The following is a 19,461-nucleotide window of genomic DNA, read 5'->3' as shown; positions in this document are numbered from 1 at the left end:
CGTAGAGAACAGACTTGAGAACACAGGTGGGGAAAGGGAAGCTGGGACAAAGTAAGGGAGTAGCATTTACATACATACACTACCAAATGTAAAATGGATAGCTAGTGGGAAGCAGCCACATAGCACAGGGAGCTCAGCTCAATGCTTTGTGACAACCTAGAGGGGTGGGAGGGAGACGCAAGAGGGAGGGGATATGGGGTTATATGTATACATATAGCTGATTCACTTTGTTATACAGCAGAAACTAACACAACGTTGTAAAGCATTTATACTCCAATAAAGATGTAAAAAATAATAAAACTGAATGTCAGCAAAAGAAAAAAGTTAAAAAAGTTAAATTTGCCATTCTCTCTAGCTCTATAGGCATGATAGGATAACTAGAATATATTATTTCAAGATAATTTTGCTAATATTTATATGTCAAAAAGAGCCAGGCTATAAACTGGTTTTTATTATAATTGTGTTTTCCCATCATATGTGTATTTTTCACACTGTAAGATGCTCTTGTTTGATGAGAGAGATGCAGGGTTTAAGGGGAGCAGAATCTCCCGTAAAATAGAATGCTGTTGGTTTTGTTGTGCCTGATGAAGAAGAGAAATGGGTGGTCTGCATTGAATTCAATGGAGGGGAGTTTAATTCGAAAACTCACCTCACTCCCAGTACCAGCTGCGGCCTCTGTACCTTCTTCATTTATTTCCACAAAAGACTTATGGAAAACATTGGACAGAAATAGGTTTCTCTCCATAGACATTCCTGAGAAATCTGCTTTGCTCTGGCTAAAGGCATCACTCATCCCCATACTGCTCAGGGTTGAGTTGAGATCATAAGTCTCTTCCAGCTTGAACTTGGGAAGATGCAGCTGCACGTCACACAACTCCATCATGTCTGCGCTGGTCCACTCACTCAACTTCTCATAGGTGATGGCTTTTTCCAGCTACAGTTTGGAGCCAAGGAAGAAAGAGTCAGTAATTTCAGAGTGGAGTGAGAACTATTCGTTGAGTGAGACCTTTAGATATTATATAAGTGAATTATAGTCACTCCTATTACCAAAGGTAACAAAGCACACACATTTGGAAATTCTTTGTTCATAATGAGATCCTCCACACATCCTTGACATAATCATTTTACAGATTAATAGTTCTCAGGATATAGGTTTTCTAGATTAGACCTTGATCCGAAATGGAAATACTTCTATGATAATATGCAAGACATCAACTACACATGCAAACACATCAATATAAATATACGTTTAGGTGTTGTCAGCACAAAAGCGTATACTCTAGGACATGTTGTAAGCCAGGGCACAAAAAAAAACTTTAGTTTTATTAACATAGTACACAATTCCTTGAAAACAAAATCTGAGATAAAATCTCTATAATAATCACGCCAATATGAAACTAGTAACTATAAACTACGAAACAAAAAGGAAAGAAACACAAAGAAAGGAAAATCCTCCAATCTTAAGAGTAATGACTTTTTTTTTTTCTTAATCTTTTGGCCGCGCTGCTTGGCACGTGGGATCTTAGCTCCCCAGTCAGGGATCAAACCCACGCTGTGCACTGGAAGCGCAGAGTCTTAACCACTGGACCACCAGGGAAGTCCCAAGAGTAATGATATTTTAAATAGTGGTTTTGAGGGTGCTTTTTCTCTTCTTTATATTTAAAATTTTTTAAACAATAAATATATGTTATATACACATATGCATACATATATATGATAAACAATGTTTGATTTTTTAAATAACATGTTTGTTTCAAAGCACATGCTTTTGCTACTTTAAGAATTTTCTAGATCCAAGTATTGCTATCAGTGACATATTTGTAAATTATGTGCAGTAAGTGACAATATCTTCAGGTCAGGAACCTGCACTTTTAAAAAGAAAGGCTTATCTTTTAAGGGTGTAACTCTAATGGTTTAGTATTCACACTTGGTCTTATTTCTACTATCCTCTCCAGTTTCACAAATTTTATGACACTATTTAGAAATCTTTCTACACACTAGTAGGCTGGTGGAAACAAAGAATCTGGCACACGAGAAATTAGGCATAGTGTAAAGAACGACAGAACACTTATTGCATGAGAAGCTAGTGTTCAGTTTAGACATGCGAATTGCTCAGAAATGTGGTCAGACCAAAGTCAGGCTTAAGAGAAGTTTAACAGATGAACAACTTAAATAATACTTGAAGATGCACTGATACAGACTATATCTCCTGAAGAGTGTTAACTTGATAAAAAATGTTTTAAAAAATGTTTTTAAAAAATGTTTTAGGGGCGTCCCTGGTGGCACAGTGGTTGAGAGTCCTCCTACTGATGCAGGGGACACGGGTTCGTGCCCCGGTCCGGGAAGATCCCACATGTCGCGGAGCGGCTGGGCCTGTGAGCCATGGCCGCTGAGCCTGCGCGTCTGGAGCCTGTGCTGCGCAACAGGAGAGGCCACAACAGTGAGAGGCCCGCGTACCGCAAAAAACCAAACAAACAAAAAAGTTTTAGAATCCATTTAATGTTTTTAAACATATGTCTAAGGCTAGATTAATGCAAGTGATTAAAAAATTAATTAGGTAAGTCTTATCGGAAGGAGAAGAAAGACCTATATTAACTGAAAGGTTGTTATGATCAATCCACACAGCTTTGTGAATGACAGTAAATATCTCTATCTGTTGTTTGTGTGGTTGTTTGAGTGACTCCCTTATGCTAAAGGTGTCTATAGATTACTTAACCTTCTTGAGGGATAGTAATATCAACCTGACAAAGTTTTGTAAAGCTTAAATGATGTAAAAATACAGTACCTAGGGCTCAAGGAACGTTGGTTGCCTTCCTCTGCAGAAATTAAAGAACTGGGAGATCATGTCTTTATGTTTTTCCCCGGAGGGATAAACACTAGAGCCCTCTTCGTGTCAGACAGACTGATGTCTTTTTTTAAAGTTTTTCTCCATACAAATAAATGTATATGCAAAACAGACACAGACTCACAGATATAGGAAACAAACTTGTTACCAAAGGGGAGAGGAAAGAAGGTAGGGGTGAATAGGCTGGTCCCTTTACCTGATCCAGCCCACTGATGTCTTCCGGCAGTAGTATGAGTAGGCTGAGGTCACGGCTCTCATAGAAGAGTTGAAGGCCTATGGCTTGTGGCTTTTCTATGTAAAATGCTTGAAGTTTTTCTTTCATGGACATCATTTGCACTGGTTTGCTTGTAGTCTGTAGAATATATGTAGCAAAATCACTGGGGAGGTGTTCCACCAAATCCTTAATTCTTCAGCATCATTGGTTCCCAGTAGTCTGGGACACTGGCAAAGCTAATGATCCTCAGCTAAATGCTGAATAAAATTATTCAAACCTTGTTTTCTGGAAATATGTGTTCTACTGGATAACATCATCGATAAATGATGTGGGAGTTTCTTCCTCTGACACTGGTACAGCATCCTCTATGAATCATGGCAAGCTGGATTCTACCAAACACTTAAAAGAGTCTTGTGCAAACTATGTAAATGCCAATGATTCCGAAACTGAGTAAGGTGCATTTCACACACAAACATTTGTGGGTTTTGTTTTTGTGTGAGGGTATTTTAGTATCATAAAACCGAAGTTCACTAAGAGAATGAAAAGACAAGCAATAAACTAGGAGATAAGAGTTTCAAAACACATAATTGATAAAGTACTGGTATCCAAAATTTGAAAAGAACTCTTAAAACTCAACCATTATAAGGCAAAGAACCCAATTTTAAAAACAGGCGAAAGATCTGAACTGATACCTCACCAAAGGCAGACCTACAGCTTATGAAAAGATGTTCAATCTTATGTCCTTAGGGAATTGCAAATTAAAACAGTGAAGATACCACTACATATCTAATAGAATGGCTAAAAGTTCAAAACACTGATAACATAAACTTCTAGCGAGGGTGGAACTGACATTCTCTGCCAGTGAGAATGCAAAATGGAAGCCACATTGGATGACAGTACGGTGGTTTCTTACAAAGCTAAATACAGTCTTACCATGTGATCCAGCAACTGTGCTCCTGGGTAATTACCAAAATGAGTTAAAAATGTGTCCACACAAAATCTTGCATGCAAATGTTTATAGCAGCTTTAATCATAATTGCTAAAAACTGGAAGCAACCAAAATGCCCTTCAGTAAGGAGAATGGATAAACAAACTGCTACATCCATACAATGGAATAGTATTCTGTAACAAAGTGAAATGATCTATCAAGCCATAAAAAGGCATGGAGGAACTTTAAATACATATCGCTAAGTGGAAGAAGACGGTCTGAAAAGGCTACATACTATGCAATTCTGATTCTATGGCATTCTGAAAAAGGCAAAACTATAGAGACCGTAAAAAGATCAGTGGTTGCCAGGGATTTAGAGGGAGGGATGAATGGAGCACAGGGCATTTTTAGGACAATGAAAGTATTCTGTATGATACTGTAATGGTAGATACATGACGTTATGAATTTTTAGTAAAGCCAATGGTGAAACAAAAGCAAAACCCTGCAATTCAGACATTGTAGACATATGTTATTTATCCACTCTATGTGGAGCTAAATGTCCATCACAAAATCCTACTGTTCTGCTAAGGTAGTGGCCATGTGACCAGGGCTGTTCATTCAGGATACTCTGTGATACAGTGATTGTCTCAAGGATAAGCATATGAATGGCACCAACTGGAGTCCTCTTTGGGAGCATTCTGTTAGAGCCAGCAGCCAAGACTTTGTCTATGTAGTACGGTTGTGAAGCTAGAATATGGGGCTGTCATATTCCCTGGCCATATGGATAAATTCCATCTTTAGTATTAGAGAATGAAGGCAAAAAGGAGGGGTCAGGGGTGGGGCAGAGAAAATGGATTATGTTTGAGATTCAAAGATCCCACTCCCAGACTTCCCAGTTCCTCTTAGTGGCATAAGCTAATGCTAACACAATGCCCATTTTACTGGAGCTAGTTTGGAATGCTTTTCTATCACTTGCATCTGAAAATTCCTGGTGAATATATTAAGCCAAGTAACTATCCAGCACATTTCTAGTTAGCCTATTGGATTATATGTTCAGTTCCTTCCCGTCTTTACCCCACTGATTATCTGAAAACTGCCTATTGCACACAACCATATAGTTACAGCAGTAGGTCCTCAGCAGCACTGTTTATGTGAGGTGATCCACCCCAGGACCAAAAAATGTTAACAATCTTTGGCCAATCGGCTCCTTTCCTAGGAATTTGGAATGAGACCTATCAGACTGGTCTGTAGAATGGAGGAGATGTGGGTAGCCATGTTCTGCCCTTGTGGACTGGGCCGCAGAGGAAGTTAGACTTCAGTCTGAGAGAAGAATAATGGGAGAAACAGTTGGAAAGATAGAGAATGAATCCTGACAACATTTGAATCCTTGTTTCCACTCAAGTCCCAAGACCCAGCCACATTCCAGCCCTTAGGTGTACCTGTCAGCTTCCATTAGTCTCCCTTGTTGCTGAAGTAATAAGAAACAAGTGTGCTGTGTCCTAACACAGAAGGAAACGTTAACAAAAGAAATAAGATTTTAAAATTTTATTTCTTTTTCTTATGGAAGGGTAAGAGTTTGGTACACGGTGGTACTGCCTTAATAGAACAAGAATAGAGCTAGTAAGCGAAGACTTTGGGGTTATGGTCCTGGAAGACTTCTAACTTAAGCATGGCTCTAGTCACTTAACCATGCTGCATTTCTAACCTGGGAAATAAATGTAATAACTACCTTACCTACTCTACCATAGTTGCAGCAAGGACTGAGTAATAAAATATGTGAATAGTCTATTTTCAGAGAAAAAATAATGAAAGGGGAATTTCCAGGTAGGATGGAACTGGGGTTTTTAGCACAGTCATCCCTGCCCTAGTAAGAGCCATAGTTTACAGAAGCATATAGTCAGAGAGAATAAATTTAAAATAGAATTCCCTTTGCAATGCCATGTAAAAATTCATACTGGTTATTAACAGGTTCCTACCTTGTTTATTCTGAAAGGCTTTTCTGTGGTATTTTGAACCAAGAATTGATGTTCCCAGATTCTTTTAAAGTAAAGGGCATTTACCAGAACCATTCTGGTTGCAGAATCCACAGCATTATCAGGTAGGAGATTCAGGATTTTTCCTAAAAGAGCAAAAGGACAGATTTCAAATGATGTAGTTACATCCTGGTGAAACGCCATACATAAAAATGATGATTATGAAATACCGTTAAATGATAACATCTTGTATCCACCAATGATCCAAGCCAGGAAGTTAGTATTAGTAGAATATTATTAACAGATCCTATTTAAATTTCATCTGTTGTTCCAATAAAGTCCCTTTTTTCCTGGACCAGAAATCAATCCAAGAGCTCAAGTTGCATTTAGTTGTCATTTCCTTTCGGTCCCCTTTAGTCTTTTTCTTTCATTCCTCATTCATTCTTTGTCTTTCATGACCTTGATACTTTTGAAAGATATTTGTAGAATGCTCAAGTCTCAGTTCAAGTTTGTCTGATGCTTCCTTAAGATAATATTTAGGTTATAAATTTTTGTGAGAATATTACTTTTGTGGGCTGAATTGTGTCACCCGAAAAGATATGTTAAATCCTAACCTCCAGTCCCTGTGAATGTGATCTTATTTCGAAAGAGTCTTTGCAGATGCAGTCAAGTTAAAATGAAGTTATACTGGGTTAGGGTGGGCTGTAATTCAATGACTGGTATTCTTATAAGAGGAGAGAAATTTGGACACACACAGAGTGTGAAAACATGGAGACATAGGAGAGACAAAGAAGAAAGTTATGTATCAACAGAGGCAGAGATTGGAGAGATGTGTCTACAAGCCAAGGATTGCCAATAACCATCAGCAACTAGGAGACAGGTGTGGAGCGGTTTCTTCCCTGAAGCTTTCCAAGGGAGCAACGCCCTGCTAACACCTTAACTTCACAATTGCAGCTTCCAGAACTATGAGAGAATATATTTCTATTGGTTTAAACCACACAGTTTGTGGTCATTTGTTATGGCAGCCCTAGGATTTATGGCATATTTCTATCATCACAGGAAGATCCGGACAGCTCTGTAATCTAGAGCAGCAGTCCCCAAAGCTTTTGGCACCAAGCACCGGTTTTGTGGAAGACAATTTTTCCACGGACCTGGGCTGGGGGTCGGGGTGTGGGGATGGGCGGGCGGGGATGGCTCAGGCGATAATGCGAGCGACGGGGAGCGATGGGGAGTGGCAGATGAAGCTTCGCTCACCTGCCCGCCGATCATCTCCTGCTGTGCGTGCCGGTTGCTAACAGGCCCAGGCCCGGGGGTTGGGGACCCCTGATCTAGAGAGATGGATCCTGTCATGCTCCTTGAGTGTGTCAGCCTGTGCCAGGGAAGCACGGCAAGGATCCTTATGCAAACCGAGCTTACGCCGTGTCAGACAATGACTCTCCACTCAGCTCAGAAAGGCTTTGCTGGGGCGAAAGATAGCAGATGAGTTGCTCCCCGCCTTCCTGTCTGTAGGGTCCCCACCTGTCTTCCAGAGAACAGAGTGGGCACTGGGTAGGAATTTGAGAGCTGAGATTTAGTTCAGCTCTAGCACTATTTTTTTATTTTTATTTTTTGCGGTACGCGGGCCTCTCACTGTTGCGGCCTCTCCCGTTGCGGAGCGCAGGCTCCGGACGCGCAGGCTCAGCGGCCATGGCTCACAGGCCCAGCCGCTCCGCGGCATGTGGGATCTTCCCGGACCGGGGCACGAACCCGTGTCCCCTGCATCGCAGGCGGACTCCCAACCACTGCGCCACCAGGGAAGCCCTCCAGCACTATTCTTGCGCCTACTTCTGCTACATTGAGTTTGTGTTGTATATTACCACGTGCTTTTGCTTATACAATCACATTTGGTCCTCATGTGAACTGGAACAGTGCAAGTAATTCCTTTCTGTAAATGTTAGCTAATCTGTAGTTCTCAAAACAGACTTACTTTTAGATGAATCCAAATCAGGCATAAGTTAAGGATAATGGTCACTCTTGCCTCACCATGGCTTCTGAGTCACTAGTCCAGTGAAAAAGGAACTGAGAATTTAGGGCTGCCAACTTCCTCAGTTCACTTCAATAAACATTGCTCTGAATAGCCGCCATGAGCAGGGCTGTATGTCTGTTAGTGATTCAAAGCAGAAACTCAAATAAGGTAGTATTACTGTGCCTGGTGCCCTTGAGTTTAGTGGGGGAGGCAGGGACTTCAACAGTTAATTTCAATAACAACGTGGTAAGTGTCAAGGTAAAGGTTCCCACAGGGGGCTTTTGGAGCAACGAAGAAGGCTCTCAGCTCAGCCTGGGAGCCAGGGGAGGACAATTATGCCTGAGGGAACCCCTGAGATGTTATCCAGTGGCCATGAAGGGGCTGGGAGTGGCAGGGGAGGGGACCGTGTTTCGAATTGAAGGGACACATGAGCAAATGCATGGGGTCATGAGGCAACACAGGGAGTTCCAGGGACTCTGTGCCACTTAGAATTCCTGAGTATCAACTTTGAGTCAGAGAATGACAAGAGTTGAAGTGGAGAGACAGACAAGACTTCACGGTCCTGTTGGACCTTCTATGTCAGTTTAGGCAGCTTGAATTCATCCTGTAGGATGTGGGGCACCATGATGGATTTTGAGTTCGTGGTCCACTTGGTCGAATTCACATTTTAGGGAGGTCATTCTGATGGCTGAATGGAGGTTGCATTTGAGGGGAGCAAGATGAGAAAAAGATTATTGCACTAACACAGATAAATGATGACAAAGCCGAGAGCAGAGGAGGAAGAGACTGGAAAGGAAAGATGAACTCAGAAACACGCAGGAGGAGGCAAAGGAAAGGGGAGAATTTAGAGTATCTCTCGGACTTCTGATCTGGGCAGATGTGTGGTAGCCACCCATCCGCCGGGATGGAGAATGAGTGCACAGAGAGGACAAGGTGTGGATAAGCCGTTCTGAATATGACTTCAGTATGTCGAGTTTAAAGTATGTGGGACCCTCTGCAAACATATCTGGCAGGAATATACAAATGAACTCTGAAGTTTGGGGGGAGGGGGATTACCTAAACATTCCATGTTCATTGCTGCAAAGCGAAGGCCTCATCATTAATATTCATTAGCGATTACACCTTTGGTATTTCTTTGTGAGATATAATGGACCATCAACAGACATATCAATTGAAAAGGAAGCGTGGAATATTGAAATGAGTTCAGACTTCAGAACTAAACTGACTTAGATTTCAGTCCTATTTCTGAAGCTTTAAACTATCTGACCTTGGTAACAGTTTCTCTAAAGCCTCAGCTTCCTCATTTCTAAAATAAGGATCATAATAAAAAAAACTGCTAAATCGCCTATGAGAATCACTCTACTATTCCCTTTTTAGAAATAGAATGCTTAACTTTTAGGTAGCATGTGGCTACCCAGCTAAAAACTACATTTTAAAGACCTTTATTACAGCAAGTTTGGGCAACCGACTATCCCGGTTTGCCTAGGACCGAGGCATCTTCAGATACTAAAGCCAGGAAAGTCCCAGGCAAGCTAGGACAAGTTGGTCATAAAATGGGCCATGTATCCAGATTTGGGATATGAGTGGAATGCTGTGTGAAAAGTCTCAGTCCCCTTAAAAGCAAAGAGGCTTTGTTTTCCCTATTTCCTGCTGACTGTAAAACTGACAAATGTTAAGAATCACCTTAGACAAATAGAAAAGCCATGTCTCGAGGATGGCAGAGCTAACCCACTAGTCTGGGTCTCTGGATGCCTTCATGGAACAGAATGCTTATCTACCTTGTGACTATTAGGTCAGAGGTAAACTTCTATCTTATTAAGATATTGTATTTTGGGTCTCTTTGTTACAAGAGCTCAGCCCATACTCTAAGCTAATATATGACCTATTTTGAAAATTACTTAAGGTTATGTAGTACATTTACTGCCACATTTTCATTGTTCATCAGCAGCTATTTTTCTTTAGAAACCACAAGTGCAGCAGTATTCCAAAATTCCTTTTTTTGCATTTTTTCTGCCTTTTATCCCTGGAGTCCTCCTTGGGATTAGTGGAATCTGATCATTTTCTTGTCTGCTTGGTAAAATGGTTGTCTTATCTGTTTTAGATAAGATTTATTGCAAAAGCTATAAATCAAAAATTATGGGCATGAATAAAATAAATGTTTTGAATATTTAGAATGTGTCCACAGTTCTATTTAAGAAATGCCTGTACTTATACATAACACAAATTCAAAATAATAAAGCGATACTTGGAGAAAGCACACTGCTGAGTACCTTGGAGAAGGCTTACCTTCAGTCTGGCTTTCAACCCAAGAGTTGATCTCCTTTCTGATTTGGTCAGAAGCTTCCATAAAGTTCACAGACTGTGGCTCTGAGCCAAAGTATGTTTTCATGTCTTGTAAATATTTCTGGAAGATATAGGTAAAATCTCCTTTTGTAGAATTTTTCCAGAATCATAAAGAAGTCTATTTAGATTATCCAAAAAAAAAAAAAAAACCCAGCTAGATGGACAATTGCTAACTGCCACCCCATTGCTCCCCTCAATCTTTCCACACTCCAGCTTTGGTTAAAAACTAAACACCGCCCTGTGTAAACTTATCTGGGCACGGACTAGCCATGCAGAGCTGCAGGTATGGAAGGAAGGCCAGTCTCCCACAGCTCTGGAGCCTCCACATCTTCGTCTGTTTTATTCGTCCTTGGGGAATGGGGCTGGGATGAAAAGGAGGACCATTCTAGGAATCCCAGGAGCTACTCCAGCCAAGCAGTACTGGGCTTTCTGTGGTAGAGATGGAGCCAGATTGAGAACCCTGGGTCTGGCAGCTGCCGTCTATGGACTCTAAACACCCAAGAGCCTGGGGAGGGCTTCTGAGGGAAACTATGGGCTGCCATGGAAACCGATTTCCAAGGCCGGTCAAAGGTTTCGTCAGGTACTCTAAGGGAAAAAGCAGGCTTCTTCCTTCGGGCTGTTGATGCTACCCTCAGTGGCCATCATCCTAAGTGGGTTATAACCAAGGTTGCTGCTTAGGAGGGCACCTGCCTTGAAACATAATTTATTCCCCAGGACAGCTGTGGCATTCCTTCAGTTTATTACTTTATGGAGGAATTGTGTGCAGTTAAAAAGTGTTGAGTTAATTCAGCTTCCAGGCAGTGGTTTGGAGATTATGAATTCTACGTTCTGTACAATTTATAATCCAGTAAAAAGAAAACGTAAACATTTTCGAGGTACCTATTCCTTGTTTTGACTCGTGGGTTCTGATCAACCTCTCTGTGCACAGCTAGGGCTTGTGGATATTTTAAAAGACGTACCATTTTGTATCTCTGTGTGCTTCTTTTTACCAAGTGCCCACCCAGCTCAATCATCTCTCCTACTTATGAATCAAACCTGAGTGCATGAGACAACCAGTAATAAAAATGTCTTTAAGACTTCACTTGGCTGCTTTTTTGCCTTTAGTAATAGCAAAGCCCACATTTCTACGAGCCTTCATGGGTTGCTCCTGGGCTGTACCCCTTTATTCTGGGCATAAAGATCTGATCACCAGATTTGGTTTGAAATATGTTATTGGTTTCCTTTACAACTTGACACATTGGTCAGGCTAAATGATTGTTTATCAGAAATGCTGACCACATGCTCCATATACATTAAGATTGTCCCTGGGATCCCTGGAGAAAAGTACAAAGAGTTTATTGATTGATCTAATGTGACTCTTCCCCATCAGCTTGAAGTAAGATGTTTGCACTTACATTGTGAAATGGATACGTTTTCTCCCCATAGATCCTGTTGGCTGTTTTAAGTATGCAAGCATTGCTGAGATTGTTGATTTCTGAGATAAGTGTCTGGAAATTAGAGCGTATTTCTTCATCCTTGCCTACGTTGAATTCATTTAAAAGAAAATAAATTGGTCAAATAAAAATGTTGAACAAGAACTAAGTGTATACGAACAACTTATAGTAAATGAAATGATTTAAAGTTTACGAACAAAGGCCGAAATCGATTGTATGGTAGATAAAAAAATGTTCTCTTTAGTATTATTAGTGCAGGAATGTAATAGCTGTTGGGACATCATTTTCTTCACACTTAGTTTGCAGAAGTAAGAACAATGTTGAAAGAGTTTGCAGAAGTAAGAACAATGTTGAAAGTAGTTTTGAAGGGGAAGGAAAGGAAGAGATAAGGGAAAAGAATATTACCCTTCCAAAAAGTGTAGACATCCTGCACGCTAAAAAATTTCCCAGGCTTCCCTGGTGGCGCAGTGGTTGGGAGTCCGCCTGCCGATGCAGGGGACACGGGTTCATGCCCCGATCCAAGAAGATCCCACATGCCGCGGAGCGGCTGGGCCCGTGAGCCATGGCCGCTGAGCCTGCGCGTCCGGAGCCTGTGCTCCGCAACGGGAGAGGCCACAACAGTGAGAGGCCCGCGTACCGCAAAAAAACAAAACAAAACAAAACAAAAAATGTCCATAATTTTAACATATAGTTTAAAGAAAAGTTACCTATTAAAGGTTGCTTAATTTAGCCACTAACGTGTGCCAAAAGTGCTTTCTCCTTAATTATCAAATAGATATTGAAATATAAGACATACCATTTTCCTTTTCTTTTCAAAACTGTCAGGACAAGATTTGCTGTCCTGGTCTCTGCTAAACTGAAGAACCTGTAATTTCAATAAAAAGGCAATATGTGAATGCACTTTGCAGAGATGTAATCATATGAAATAAACATCAGCAACTACAAGCCATTTGTTCCTATAGATACAAAACATATAATTAATGAACCAAGGGAGGTCTGATTTGACTTAAACGGTGTGTTACCTGACCTAATAAGAGTAAGTCAAGAGCTGCTTTTAAATAAATTTTTAAGTTGAATTTAAGTTGCTAGTCTCTTCATTTTAATACTTTTTATGGGACGTTGAGGATAATGTTGGGAATAGCCTTAGAGGTAAAATTCTCATGTTTTCCAAGTTTCATTTTTATCTATGATTGGTTTGAAAAGAAGCCTAGGTATTCAACTGAGAGCATCACCTAGATCATTTAAGCAAATGCCACCATTGCCCCAGTTATCTGGAAAATTCAGGAATTTTAGTTGTTTTTTCTACTTAAAGCACTTCAGTTTTCACTGCCTACCACCATCTGACATATGGAGATAGAGTCTTTGTCTTCACCCCAGCAATTCATGTGAAAGGTCACAGGAAGGATGTGGACATTGTGTTTCCCCTGAGAAAACAAAGCGATAGTTCCATCTCCTGCATGCATCCTGGACCCAGCTTACAGAAAGGAATGAAGTCTACTTTACCAAAGTTTGTGCTGACACATGGTGACAGACAGGAACCACTTGCCATAGGGAAGAAAAAGGGGAGGTGCCTAAGCAACTCATTAGTCTCAATTGCAAACTGAAGCTGTTACTATTTCAGTGACATTGAAATAAAACAAGGGTAAGCAACACCCAGCAATATATTTATATGGAGTGGAAGCAAATTGACATTTATCTAAGATTAAGTCTATCACATTCATAGTTAAACCTTTTAATAATGAGCCAATTATTAACTAGCTGTGAACCAGGATTTTTCTGTGAACCAAGATTTTGTTGTTGCTATTTTTAAACCACACAATATCTTGTAAATTATGAGCATAAGGGGGATATCCTAGACCCAAACTGGCAGAATATGTATTCTGCCTGTCTCATTCAGAACTGCTGGCTGTGCCCATTTCCATACTTGTCACAGAGGCTAGCCTCTTGGTGGAAATTTTGTCACTTGGCCTTTCAATCATTGTATGATTTAGAGCTGAATTTACTCTCTTCTATTTTTATTTTTACTTAAAACACACACATATATTTATATGTTTACACATGCATAGATACAGATACACATATATATGGCTATTTGATATGTTTTGCTATGTAAGGCTACACACATACACATACACTCGCTATGATTTGAGGATGCTTACATCAAATTGAAAATTGCTTATACAATAATCCTGTTTTGCTATTTAAATGCCCTTAACGGGCTCTTTAGATTCATCTAGACAACCAGGGACCAAACAAAGTAGCAACCAAACAAAGCATAAGGAGCAGGATTCACTTGATTTTTCTATTTTTTTTCTTCAAGAAAATCCTTCTGAGATTAGAAAGATGATGACTAATTCTATTATTTAAAGTATGAGCCATTACTTTCTTGAAATATTTTAATAATCAAAATAAAATTGTTTTTGGTGTTGAACCAAACTCAATAACCTCATCATCTTTCCATTTGATTTTGTCAGAGAACACAGGTTCTTAAACGGTATTCCTAGAAAGAGTTTTCTAATTGATTCACTTTCTCAGATTTCTTTTTATGGTCTAGAAAATTTATTTAAAGTGTGTCTTTTATTTTGGAGGACGTGGTTGTAAAACGTGGGCTATTTGGATTTCAGGAGAGAAGTGAACAAAAGACAAGAAAAGCATTTCATTTTAAGGCAACAGAGGATGGTTGACCTTTCTCACTCACCCGGCACATTTGGGCTGCCGTGGTGCCTTTGGTGCCCAAATACACCATGGCCAAGGAGGTTGAGATGCCCCAGGGAGAAAAAAAGATATTTTTACCCTCAGCAGATTCAGCTAGCTTTTTGCTAAGCTCCAGAGCAAATTGGCTGACAGATTTTACTAGAGAGTCCATTGGGAAAATCTAAGAAAAATAAAGCAGAGTTAGAGAACATGTTAATAATCCTTTCCATTTATTTAACTTTTGTAAATGGATTTGTTGGCTTACATAATTACCTTTTTTAATTACCCTTCATTGAAATGACAGAAGAATGTATTATCCAATCTGATTTTATATATATATATATATATATATATCTGTTTATATATATATATATATATAATATGTATATATACACTCATAAGAGCTGAATGAACTTTAGAAAAATTCCACTCCAACATTATTTTAAATATTTTAAAAATGAAGTCCAGAGAGTTTAAGAGAATTGGCTCAAATTTCAGAGTTAGTTCACATGAGAGAACAATTGGATTCTGGTCAGTTAGCGGCTCCCTGTTGAAAATGCCAGGATATAAATGGCAGAGGAATCAGCCCAGTGCCTCTTATCAACACACCACATGCCTACTGACTTTACCCAGTAAATGAGGAATAATTATACCCCTTTTCAACTTTGTACTTTTTCTCACTTATCTTTCATCCACATTTTTATACTTTTTAACCTTTTTTATTCCTTCACACCCTGATGTATGATATCCTGGTTCCTTTATCCTCCTTTATTCTCTTGAAATCCAATTCTGCTCCAGATCTTCTTTTCCTCTGGAAGCCTTTTCTGAACTTTGGGATTCACAGGAGCATGTCTTCCACCGAAGACCCATAAAATAGCTTTTGCCACCTCCTTGGAGCTTATCATACTGCTAGTTCTCTTTTCATAGATTTATATCTTTTCAACTGTAGGATAATTTCCTTGAGAGCAAAATTTTCTTACTCAGCTTTGCACATCCAATAACACCCACCTCAGGACTTTGCACAAAATGAAAACTTACAAATACTTGTTTATTTCTTTTTTAGAGTGTTTATAGTTTGGGCTCTAGCCACCATTTTTTTTTATCTATTTAAACTTGAAATCTTTCACAGTTTAGTGGAAATGCTCATAGAGAAGTAGAGAACTCAAGACTTGCTTGCCTTTATCCTCACTCACGTGAGACCCTCTGAAACCAATCTTAACGAACAAAGGAACTCAGGCTTTCTCATTTTTAAAAATATTATAATCACCTTCTAAATTTCACGTCTAATTACCCTGATATTTTCATTTAAGTCTTTTTAGACTGGATCTCTATCAAAGAAATAGTGAGTTCAAACTTTTGTCATTTTATAGCCAAATAATTTCTCAAGCTGATTAAATGATTAAAAATAAACCAAATTCCTAAGCCTAGAAACTCCCATTAGTGCCAATGTCATATAGAACTTGGTCTTGCACTGATATTACCTGGCCCTCAGAGGAACCTAGAATGAGAACTTTAGAAAGGTCAGAAGATCTCTCTAGTTCAGTGGTTGAATGAAGGGAGAGGCATGTGTAGGCAAAGTTTTGGTTTCATCATGACTTGGATTAACAGTGATACTGCTGAAATCCCTCCTAGTCATAGGCTTACACTTAACCAAACAGCTTCCCAGCCTCTAAATCATCCCTAGTCATAGCTCCCACCTATTTCAGAAGCTGATGATAATCCTAGGCTAACATTATTTTATTAAAGAAGAAAAGCAAGAACCTCTACTCTTGTAGCAATTCTACACCCTCATAAAATGTTCGAAACTTGTGTATAAGTATTTCCCTTGACAGATCCAATGCTGTCTTGTAAATAACCTCCCTATTTTCTTTACAGCTATATTCATTCAAATGATGCTTTGCTTACTGCCTGTATATTAAGCTTTATCTTTTAAGAACCCGTGAATTCTTTCATATGGAAAATGCTTGGCTCCATGGCCAAAGCATAATCACTATGAAGGGTAAAGAGGAGAAACTACTATTTTAAGGCCGAGGATTTTTATCTTTCTACTTATTATTTATGGTTATTCTCAAGTTTAGTTACTGGTAACAAATCCCTGAAAACAGTAACTCTCTCTAATGAAAAAGCTAATTTCTTGCGGAAAGTTAATATCCAGGTATCTTCCACTTCATTAATTCTCTCATTAATATCATTAATATATCAGGTGTAGCCCAGACCACACAAGAAAAATAATTCCTGCCTTTAAAAAAAAAGTATAGAAGTGCTAAGCCAGCCAGTGCTGGATAAAATTATCCCGGCAGTGAAAAGTGCTTTCTGAAAGATGCAGAATTTGGGGATGAGATTCTACATGAAATAATTTATCCATACAAGGGTTCAACAGTGATCTTTTCAGAAAAGACTATAAATGTCTAGATCAGAAGCCAACTATGCCCTTTTCAGAATGAACGGCTCTTTTGCAATTTTCAGAAGGTATATGGATATATCAGTTTACATACATAAAAATATACATACATATGTAAAATATGTAAAATCTCAATCTATAAAGGGGCTTAGCTAAAGAAATATGAAAATAAGAAAAGGATAGTATCACTCATCAATATGTCTCATCAAAGATACACATACTCTTCGCAAATCAGAGTTGGAAAGAACCTTGGAATCCCTCTAATCAAATTGCTTCATTTTATCTGCTAGGAAACTGAGGCCCAGAGAGGTTAAATGTGCTGCCTAACATGCGCAGCTAACTAACAGCAGAGCTATCGTTGCAGTCTCATTCTCTGGACTCGAAATACAAATGCGTTTGTCATTATATCTTACTGTCTTTAAGGTTTTACGGGGAAAGGGAGGGATTGGGTGACGAAAGAGGATGTACAGGAGGAGGAAGAAAAGAGGGGTGATGATGAGCTGGAGGAGGGAGCAGGAAGGACTCTCTTCCCCTTTTCCATTAGAGGACATCCAAGGCCTCCTGACTTTCCGATGATACTGAAGATATTGCCTACTTGGTGGAGTTGTGCATATCAGAAAATGACCCCCCGAATCCGCAGCACTTCTATATTTACCTAAAGCCACTTCTGAGGGAATTATAGTCTGGGAGGATTTATGATGAGCATGGAGTGTAAGGTCAGGGACTTAGATTATTCCACAAAAGAGAAGAAAGCTAATGGCCCACGGAATGGTAGCCAAGACATGAAGGTGTGCGTGGGCGGGAGGGTAGAGCATCAAATCATTAGTTCCCTACATGAGTGACTAATTCATGTTGCCAAGTCCTCTTCTGAAGGGTTAGAAGGGTTTTGGTTCAATACTTCTGAGAATACCCTATTTCTTTTTACCTGTATTGACAGATACAAAGGTAGCAAATCCAAAAATGTGAATGGAGAAAACTCCATTCATAGTTTCACATTTCACGGTAAAACTACCTTTCTGACATCTTTGGAAGGGAATGCTCTCTCCCGCTTAGCCCTCTTTCTATTACCAACTTTGAATCAGCTCAGGGTTCAGTCTCTCAGACTTGCACAGAATTCCTGGGGGCTGGCCTTCATCTATTATTTCTGTTTTGTGGGAGCCTTGATAAATTGGTCTTTAGCTAGGCACTTCAACAAAGAAAGAAAACATAAACAAACATTTTAAAACAAAGAACTATTTACAATACCTTGTTTTCTTACACGGGAGCAGAATTGGCAACTGGTTCCTTTAGTAAGAGACCGTGGCTGAGTTAAGTGACCTCTAACTGTAGAAATAATTTTTAAAACTTCTAGCACCACCCTTTCCTTAACCCCACCCTCTGATTCACTTTCACAAGCCCATACACTTTTCCTTTCAACTTCATCTTGGCCAGAAGCTCAAATAAAAGGACAGAGAGATAGACAGGGTTTTGCCTGAATTACTTAATTACCCACATTTTCCACGTCTGTCTGCATGTACAGACTGGAATTCTAACAAATTGTAACTCACACTTTCCTGGCTTATGTTCTCTCGAGTCTGCCAACTGGCAGCAATTCGTAGTTTTCCCTGGTAGATTTATTTTTTCAACAACAACAGAAAGTTTTAAATTAGTAGAATAACAATGGGCAAGGAAATGGAGAATATTATTGGTGAACTGTTTACTGTTAAAGTTGCTCGTAAGGTACTCGGTGAAGCATCCAAGAAATGTTTCTGGTCTTCTCATTTGGGTGTTGGTGTAGAACCCCGAGGACAACCCCAACTTGTCCCATGTCCACTGTCCCCACCCCAGGGACATGGGGTCTGGATCAACGTTTTAGACACAGTTACTGGGTCAAATGTTACTTCATCACTTTCTGCTTCTCTTCTGTTTCTCCCTGTGAATGTTCCTCCTTATTTATTAAGAAGGGAAAACTGTCTATAACAGGATGCAGGGCATGGAGGAATGGTGAAGGGGGGTGAAGAGAGAGAGACGGGAATGGAGCACAGTCCAGAAGGGACTGAGGGAAAGGAGAATTATCTTTGTTAATAACGTATTTGTGTGTTTTTTCTTCATGCAGTTTCTGTTTTTCTCTTCATGGGGCACACGTGGTAAAGTGGCTCAGAGTTTAATAGTTGAATGTTGATGTGGAACCCAGAGCAGAATGTTGCTTTGAATTTCACTGGGGGATGCAACTTGTGGCTGCAAATTCCATGGTGCCTGCCTGACATGTGCTGAACAGATGTTATTATCCACAGGATGCCTGCAGACTGTTATTAGCTGAAAGTATCATATGGAGGCTCTAGATAGAGGGGCTGTCCATCTTGACTGCCAGTGGTCCAGAGAGTGACTTGGGCTGCATCACTGCACAGCTCTAGTTATTTATGTTACATTTAATGCATCGATATAGATTCTGGGGAACCAGCCAAGAAATTGTTTCATCTTCTCTGAAGACACAGACTAAGTTTTATTCATGTTTTCCCACAAACCTTCTTCAGAGGGCTTTCCACTTACCTCTTGTTTAAAATCTTTATATACTGATATATTGTTATGTTGATAAAATTTTGGTTTTGCATTATTTTGATGCCTGTTTGGAGGGGGCAGGGAAAG

At 39.7% G+C, this 19,461-nt stretch overlaps 1 protein-coding gene across 1 annotated transcript; it reads right to left on the bottom strand.

The window, feature by feature from the left end:
• Positions 1–529: 529 nt before the first annotated feature.
• On the bottom strand, positions 530–14,607 carry LOC103078867 (serpin B10). The gene is made up of 7 exons (XM_007463701.1): positions 14,440–14,607; positions 12,538–12,606; positions 11,703–11,840; positions 10,252–10,369; positions 5,964–6,106; positions 3,042–3,197; positions 530–934 (listed from the first exon to the last, which is right to left on the bottom strand). Exons 1-7 carry the CDS (start codon positions 14,605–14,607, stop codon positions 530–532), a joined length of 1,197 nt encoding a protein of 398 aa, XP_007463763.1.
• Positions 14,608–19,461: the final 4,854 nt, after the last annotated feature.

The sequence above is a fragment of the Lipotes vexillifer genome, unplaced genomic scaffold, assembly GCF_000442215.2.
Source record: "Lipotes vexillifer unplaced genomic scaffold, Lipotes_vexillifer_v1.1 scaffold868, whole genome shotgun sequence".
NCBI classification, from domain to species: domain Eukaryota; kingdom Metazoa; phylum Chordata; class Mammalia; order Artiodactyla; family Lipotidae; genus Lipotes; species Lipotes vexillifer.
Note: the sequence above shows the minus strand (reverse complement) of the source record. Positions and strands in the feature narration are given on the sequence as shown.

What these genes read in the sequence shown, in the direction of transcription:
- LOC103078867 (XM_007463701.1), bottom strand. Translation starts at nt 14,607, where the DNA reads ATGGACTCTCTAGTAAAATCTGTCAGCCAATTTGCTCTGGAGCTTAGC. An exon ending in TTGAAAAGAAAAGGAAAATG is followed by an intron (nt 11,841 to 12,537) that starts GTATGTCTTATA and finishes TTTCTTTTAAAT; the next exon opens with GAATTCAACGTAGGCAAGGA. An exon ending in GGTTGAAAGCCAGACTGAAG is followed by an intron (nt 6,107 to 10,251) that starts GTAAGCCTTCTC and finishes TTGCTCTTTTAG; the next exon opens with GAAAAATCCTGAATCTCCTA.